Source organism: Sturnira hondurensis, unplaced genomic scaffold (genome assembly GCF_014824575.4).
Source record: "Sturnira hondurensis isolate 20B ecotype Veracruz unplaced genomic scaffold, ASM1482457v3 Scaffold0010600, whole genome shotgun sequence".
Classification (NCBI taxonomy): domain Eukaryota; kingdom Metazoa; phylum Chordata; class Mammalia; order Chiroptera; family Phyllostomidae; genus Sturnira; species Sturnira hondurensis.
Genome location: NW_028083231.1, coordinates 1,331,734 through 1,340,353, shown reverse-complemented (window position 1 = coordinate 1,340,353; position 8,620 = coordinate 1,331,734). Strand labels below are relative to the sequence as shown.

The 8,620-nt window shown below is 35.9% G+C and overlaps 1 protein-coding gene across 1 annotated transcript; it reads left to right on the top strand.

Annotated features, from left to right (window-relative positions):
- The first annotated feature begins 336 nt into the window (after positions 1 to 336).
- On the top strand, positions 337 to 2,283 carry LOC118996044 (glomulin-like). Its single transcript, XM_037059263.1, is given in 1 exon segment — positions 337 to 2,283. A coding segment is annotated over 1 exon segment (1,797 nt). The 5' UTR covers positions 337 to 421; the 3' UTR covers positions 2,219 to 2,283.
- Positions 2,284 to 8,620: the final 6,337 nt, after the last annotated feature.

Genomic DNA, 8,620 nt, shown 5'->3' with positions numbered 1-8,620 from the left:
TAGATCTGTGATATATATATATATATATATATATATATATATATATATATACTATCTTTGAAAAGAATAACTACAAGTTTATAAAACATGAAATAAATTTAACCAATTTATTTCCTCTCTTGTATAATTGAATGTGAACACTCTGCTCATTTAAACACTGAAACAAAAGTCTGTCATTTTGTACTTAGGCTTTTGTTTGTAAAAGATTAATTTCTTGTAGATTAAAATGATAACTTTGAGACAGACTGGCATGGAAGCTTCAGAGGTCACATGATTCTTCTCCCTTTGGAGTAAATTACCGTATTTTTTGGACTATAAGACACACTCCTGGACCTGCGCAGCCCGGAGAGGTGGAGGACGACTCTGGAAAGGCCACAGGCCGGATATACATTTCAGCATCAAAACTTAAAAATAACGAAGGATGGCTGTGGAAGAACTTCAGTCCATAATAAAGAGATGTCAAATCCTAGAAGAGCAAGACTTTAAAGAAGAAGATTTTGGCTTATTTCAATTAGCAGGCCAAAGGTGCATAGATGAAGGGTACATACACCAGTTATTAGAAATTATTCAAATCAAAAAGAATAAGGTCATCATCAGGAATATGGGCTGGAATCTTATTGGTCCTGCTGTTCCATGCCTTTTATGGAATGATAAGGAAGATGATAAAAGAAAATATTTTCTGATGCTTGATTTATTGATAAAGTTATGTAATCCAAAAGAATTATTGTTGGGTTTGCTTGAACTGATTGAAGAGCCCTCTGGAAAACAGATATCCCAAATTATTCTTCTTTTGCTTCAGCCATTACAAACAGTGATACAGAAACTTCATAGCAACAAGGCGTATTCAGTTGGATTAGCACTGTCTACCATTTGGAGTCAGCTCTCTCTTCTTCCTGTTCCATACTCAAAAGAACAAGTACAAACAGATGACTATGGCCTTTGTCAATGTTGCAAGGCCTTAATAGAGTTCACTAAGCCTTTTGTGGAAGAAATCATTGATAAAAAAGAAAACTCACTGGAAAATGAAAAGTTAAAGGATGAATTACTAAAATTTTGCTTCAAAAGCTTGAAATGCCCTTTGCTGACAGCACAATTCCCTGAACAGTCTGAAGAAGCTGAAAATGATCCTTTAAGGTGTTTTGCATCTGAAATAGTAGGGTTTTTATCAGCAATTGGATACCGTTTCCCCAAAATGATTTTGAATCATCAAAGGAAAAAGAGGACTTGGGATTATCTTGAATTTGAAGAAGAAGAAGACAAACAATTAGCAGACTCTCTGGCTTCACTGGCATATCTAGTATTTGTACAGGGCATCAGCATTGATCAGCTGCCAATGGTGTTAAGCCCATCATACCTTTTGCGATTTAATATGGGGCATATTGAAGTCTTTTCGAAAAGAACATAAGAATCTGTTTTGTCCAAAGGACTGGATCTGTTGGAGAATGGTTTGTTGAGAATTGAAGACAATAGTCTACTTCACCAGCACTTAGAAATCAATAGTTTTCTGACTGTACCTCAGAGCTTAGTGAAAGTAATGACACTCTGCCCTGTTGAGACACTGAGGAAAAAGGGTTTAGCTATGCTTCAGCTGTATATTAACAAGTTGGATTCTCAAGGCAAATATACGTTATTTGGGTGCTTATTGAATACAAGTAATCACTCAGGTGTGGAGGCCTTTGTTATTCAAAATATCAAAAATCAAATCAACATATCATTAAAGAGGACACATAACAACAAATGGTTTATGGTACCACAGCTAATTTCCCTTCTAGATTTGGTGCTCTTTCTCCCAGAGGGTGCTGAAACAGATCTACTGCAGAACTTAGATAGGATAATGGCTTCATTAAATTTATTGAGATATTTGGTTATCAAAGATAATGAAAATGACAATCAAACTGGATTATGGACAGAACTTGGAAAAATTGAGAATAATTACTTAAAGCCACTCCATACAGGACTTAATATGTCAAAAGCACATTATGAAGCAGAAATTAAAAATAGCCAAGAAAATAGCCAAGAATTCCAGAATTCCAAAGACTTTTGTTCTGTAACTGTAGGTGGAGAAGAGATCCCTAATATGCCTCCTGAAATGCAGCTTAAGGTTCTGCATTCAGCACTTTACACATTTGATTTGATTGAAAGTGTTCTGGCTCGAGTAGAAGAACTCATTGAAATAAAAACAAAGTCTTCCTCTGGAGAAAATACTGGGATAAAGTGAAAGCTCCGTTTCCTAAATAAAAGTTAGTAAAATACTGTATTTTCCAATATGATTTAATGTCTTTACAAAAAAATTTTTGTAAAACAAAATAGGCCCTGGCTTGTGTAGCTCAGTGGATTGAGCGCGGGCCTGTGAACCACACAATCGAGGTTTGATTCCCAGTCAGGGCACGTGCCTGGGTTGCAGGCCAGTTCCCAGCAGGGGACTCATGAGAGGCAACCATACATTGATATTTCTCTCCTTCCCTTCCCCTCTAAAAATAAATAAAATCTTTAAAAAAAATGTAGCTTTTCTTACTGGTTTCTGTAATGACACATTATGTATGAGTAAGTATTCTTTGGTTTTAAAAAGATAACCTGATAAATAATGCCCATATATGATAAATACTACCGTTAAAATTCAATACAAATTAACAATTTTATCATAAAATGTAGTTTGTCTTTATTCATTCATATAGTTTAATGAGTTTATTAAAATACTGATACATTTTTTTGTTTCAGTTAGATGCTATGTTACAGTTAGAACTCCTAGGATTTTAAATTGGGTATCACACCTTTTTTCCCTAAATATTGTTAAAGGAATTATTCAACAAAACTTCTGAAAATAAAATCACTTTTAATTGTAAAAAAAAAAAAAGACACACTCCCCCACCCCACAACACTTGGGAGGAATAATGGTTGTTAATGCTGCTGTGGAGTTTTGTTTACATCTATATTGGGTGAAATATTATGTTATTATGTTATTAAATATTTTACCACATTTTTTTGCTTCAAAAGTTTTTTTTTCCTATTTTCTTCCTCTAAAACCTAGAGGCGTCTTATGGTCTGAAAATATGGGTATATACTTGTCAAAAATTTTCTGCCTTTTTTATTCTTCAAAATTATAAGTATTTTGTAGTAATCTGAGTCAGAAAGTTAAATTTAGCATCTGACATTAAGTCTATCAGATGCAATTTAAGTATAAAATAACAGAAGCTCAGCATTAGAAAGGGGCCTTAAAGATCAGCTAGTCCAGTCTCTTCTATGATTTCCATTGCTGGAAAGTGGTCTTTGAACAATGTCAGTAGTGAAGAACTCAGCGTGAGAAAGTCCATCCCATCTTTGATCAGGCCATATTGTCACACATTTCTGGGTATGCAATGCCCAGCCTTAACATGGTATTTCACATTCAGCCCAATATGGGGAGTAGGGTTACTCTGGGCTTGGCAAAATTGAGGAACTGATTGGTTTGAGTATATAGCAATAAAGTAGGCTAAACTCACATGTCTAAATGTTTGGGAAATGAATATCCAGGCCAAATGGTAATGCATTAAAGTTGTGACCATGCACAAGTTATTTTGATACTTTATGTGTTTATTTTTAAATTAGAAGTTGTAAAACTCATTTTGATAGTTTGTTGTCAAAAGAAGAAACAATATGTGTAAAGCAAGGTACCTGGCCCAAATAGGTGACTTAGTGAATGGTAGCTGTTATAAACTTTATCTTAGCTTCAGACATTGCCAATCTTTAAAGAAAAGGAATATAATAAAATAAACCATGAGGTGAAAAATGCTTATAAACATTATGTTGTTTTTTGTTGTCCAAGTGCTTTAAAATAATCATAAAACATCAGTTATTACTGTTTTCTACGTCTGTAGTTGACTGTTGGAGATTGAAACTAATCTATACTGGCCTTAAGCCATACTGTGGAGGTTTTCTCTTTTTTTTTAAATAATTTTTTTATTTAATTCTTGTTCAAGTACAGTTTTCTGTCTTATATTCCCAACCCTGCCCGCCCCCCATCCCCCGCCCCATGCTCCCCACCTCCCTCCCATTTCCACCCCCCACCCTTAGTTATTGTCCATGTGTCCTTTATACTTGTTCATGTGAGTCCATCTGCTTTTCCCCTATGATTCTCTCCCCTCTCCCCTCTGGACCCTGTCAGCCTGTTCCGTAACTAAGTGTCATTGGTCATATTTTGCTTGCTTGTTTGTTTTGTTTAGATCCCTGTTAACGGTGATATCATATGGTATTTGTCTTTCACTGCCTGGCTTATTTCACTCAGCATAATTCTTTTTGAATAATAATCTGTATGGCGTTTTAGTTGTCACTTGTTTCTCTTGTAAAGCAGGTTGTTATAAAAACATGTTTTGAATTTGAGAGTCTTGTAGATTAAAATATGTATGAATTTGTTGCAGTTGTGTGAATCTTGATATCCATGCTAAGAATCAACAACTTTCAATATTTTTCATCTCATGGTACACATTAATTACTAAAATTCTGTGGCAGCCCAAAAATATATATTTTTCTGGTATGACAAAAAAAGTATAATTTTGATTCATTCACACTGGAAGGCTGGTGTTGTTTTTTTAATTTTCTTATTTTACCATCTAAGGGAAAAAAGGTCAGTGCCCCTGACAAAATAGTCAGGTATTGCACGTATTAGCCATGGCATCCTGGATAAAATTTACTGCCATAAGTTATTGCATATTCAAAATTTTACTCATAACTTAAATGCAAAAGGAATGATCTTAAAACATATGGTAGTACCAATATAAGTGTTCACAGAAAGTAGGTCAATACCAGAAGTATCACTTACCTTACTCTGTAAATTTCCCTTACATTCATTTTCACTAATAAATTCAATGTGTTTCTGTAGCTTAGTAACACTGAGTGAGAGGATTAAGCAAGGTGCTAGTTTTAAGGGCAATTTGGCCTATTGTTATTTAGCTCCTTCTGTATTATATTAAGGGCAATTTGGCCTATTGTTATTTAGCTCCTTCTGTATTATATTTATGCCACTACTACTCATCTTATGATGTATAGCCCTTTCAGCTACCTTTCTAATGAGCTCCTAACAACTTGTTTTTCTGAAGTTCATCTAGAATTGAAAATGTGATGTTAAATAACTTTGTAGTAATTTTTAGTTCAACTGATTTTTTCAGTGTTCATCACTATTTGTACATCATTCAATCTTTTCTTTAAATGTACTAGCTTAAATGTTTGTTTTTTTGTCTTGCAGTAATTATTTTAATTATGGAAAGTGGTTATTAATCACTGAATTCTCTTTCTTGGATTTTATTTCCAAAAGTGTGTATTCTAAAGGAAAATCAGGAGGTGAAGACGTGCAATGATCTGCGAAATCTTGAGTGAATGTTTGGAATACAAATGCTGTTATTCATCATTTGGTACCAGTAACTTCAACTGTTTTGCCCCATTAAGCAATAGTAAGTTTATCCCCTTACATTTATTGTATTTTCATTTTTAAATATTGAGTAACCAGGTCATGGTGGTATAAATTTAAATTTGGCTCTCCCAGGTTCACACTTAAATAGAGCTCTCAGCTCTAGAGCAATATTGTCTGCAGAATGTCCTCAAGTGGTTGCGCATCTATTCATGAGCCGTATCTGCTTAGCCATTAGATGTGGCTATGGTAGTTCAAAATTAGTCACTTCTTTTGCTTTAAGCACTATCTATCTTGTCCTAACGATTCTGGGCTCTATAAGATGCAACTGTCAATGCCTGGGAGAATACTAATTAGACATTCCTTAGCTTATCTTCTCTTCCCACTTTCTCTTCCTGAGTAGATTTCTTCCCATTTATCTTATCTTCTTCATCTTAGTATGTAACAATAGACATAAATGTTTCTTGTGAGGTCGCTTTATCAGTTTCTCTTTGTCCTATTGTTTTTGAATTAGTTTCTTCTGTTAAAATTTTTTTCTTTTAAAAGTTTTGAGAACTAGATCATATGTTTTAGCTCCTTCATTTGAATAGTTGGGACTTATTGCCAGTGAGACCCATGCTGGCCATAGTTAGTATGATTACAATGTCTTGGGTTAATGTAGTTCCTACTCAATTTACAGCTCTTTGTTGAACATTTGGTATTAGTAATGGAATCTGAAACCTGATCATGAATATAGTATTACAATTTTAATGCTTTCACATGGCGTTTATAATTCATTTCTTAGTTTAGTCTTTATATTATGTGTGAAGAGACATTTGGTTCTTGTAGAGGGAAAAATTGAATTGAGACTTACAAGTCCCCAATCATATTAGAATAAATTTCCAAATGAATATAATAATAAAATATGCTTATTCATCTATAAATTCTTGATTTTTGTTTAATTAAATGGTTTATAATTTGGAAGTAAACATTTAAGAAGCCATTCCTTTATCAAGTTAACTATTCATCGATTAATTCAGTCTTTGGGTGCTCTAGGATATACAACATATGACTGAGGAAAAACACACTTAGGCCATAAGAAGAAATAATTGAATCATAATAATCAGTTAACAAAAATAGTAGGGTCATTTTGTTAAGGCTTCCTTCATTGAAGGACATGTATTTAAAGTGTAGATTTTACTGAGTTTCAAGAATAATTCATAGGGGAAAGGGGATGGACTCACATGAACAAGTATAAAGGACACATGGACAATAACTAAGGGTGGGGGGTGGAAATGGGAGGGAGGTGGGGAGCATGGGGCGGGGGGCAGGCAGGGTTGGGAATATAAGATAGAAAGCTGTACTTGAACAAGAATTAAATAAAAAATTATTTAAAAAAAGAATAATTCATGAACTCCAACTATTAAAAGTAGCAATGATATTTACCTGTCGTATATGAATACCTCCTTATTTTAATTTATTAGCTGATGATTTTATTAAAAAACATTATGAAAGAGCTCATATTTGCTTCTTGTGTTTAAGTCATAAAAATAACAGGTTATGACTTCTGACCAGGATAGAGGCATAGGTGGACACACTGTGCCTCCTCACACAATCAAAATTAAGGACAACAAAAATTTAGAAACAAAAAAATGACCAACAGACAGAAAATTGAACTGTATAGAAGTCCGACAACCATTCATCCAGATCAATAAGAGGGGTGGAGTCAGTGGCTGGTGGAGAGGGGTCGCAGCAGGAAAAAGTGGAGGTTGGCAGATCCCAGATGTGGGGAGGCAATGAGCAGACCCAGTGAGGTGCTCAAGGCGGTTGGCATACTGCCGTCACACATTCACATGCAGATAAATCAGACACAAATGGGCAGCGAGACAGACTGCTCAGTCCAGAGTCTCAGTGCTGGGAAATAACATGTAAAAGCACCACTTGAAAACACTTGTGGGGGCTGAGGTGCTGGGAGAAACTCCCAGCCTCACAGGAGATTTCCTTGGAGAGACCCACAGGGTCCTAGAACATACACAAGCCTATTCAGCTGGGAACCAGCACCAGAAGGGCCCAGTTTGCTTGTGGGAAGCAGCAGAAGGGACTGAAATCCAAGAGAGTGGATCAAATGCCATTGTTCCCTCTCTGACCCTACCCCCACACACAGCGTCACAACCCAGAGACTGGGTCGCCCTGCCCTGGTGAACACCTAAGCCTCCATCCCTCACTACATAACAGTTGTGACCAGACCACCCCCCCAAAATGCCTCAAACTCAAGAACAAATCAAAGCCCTAGAGCCAATACTTTTAAGCAACAAAAAGATAGCCAACCTATCAGATGCACAGTTCAAAGCACTGATGATCAGGATGCTCATGGAACTGGTTGAGTTTGGTCGCAAATTAGATGAAAAAAATGAAGGTTACACTAAGGGAAATGAGGGAAAATGAGGGAACCAATAGAGATGGAAAGAAAACTGGTACTCAAATCAATGGAGTGAACCAGAGAGAAGGAACAACCAAACAGAAAAGAATGAAGAAACAAGAATTCAAAAAATGAGGAGAAGCTTAGGAACCTCCAACACATCTTTAAACGTTCCAACATCTGAATTATAGGGGTACCAGAAGGGGAAGAGGAAGAGCAACAAGTGGAAAACTTATCTGAACAAATAATAGAGGAGAACTTCCCCAATCTGGCAAAGGAAATACACTTCCAGGGACTCCAGGAAGCTTGGAGAGTCTCAAAGAAACTAGACCCAAGGAGGAACACACCAAGGCACATCATAATTACATTAGCCAAGATTAAAATGAAGAAGAGAATTCTAGAAGCAGCAAGAGATAAGGGGATAGTTATCTACAAAGGAGTTCCCATCATAATGTCAGCTGATTTCTCAAAAGAGGCTTTACAGGCAAGAAGGGGCTGGAAAGAAGTATTCCAAGTCATGAAAGGCAAGGACTTACTATGAACATCGGGGTGCATAGCAGCACAATTTACGGTAGCCAAGAGATGGAAGCAACCTAGATGCCCACTGGTAAATGACTGGATCAAAAAACTATGGTATATTTACACAATGGAATTCTATGCTGCAGAAAGGAAGAAGGAGCTCCTACCCTTTGCAACATCATGGATGGAACTGGAAAGTGTTATGCTGAGTGAAATAAGCCAGGCGGTGAAAGACAAATACCATATGATATCACCATTAACAGGAATCTAAACAACAAAACAAACAAGCAAGCAAAATATGACCAAAGACACTGAAATATGGA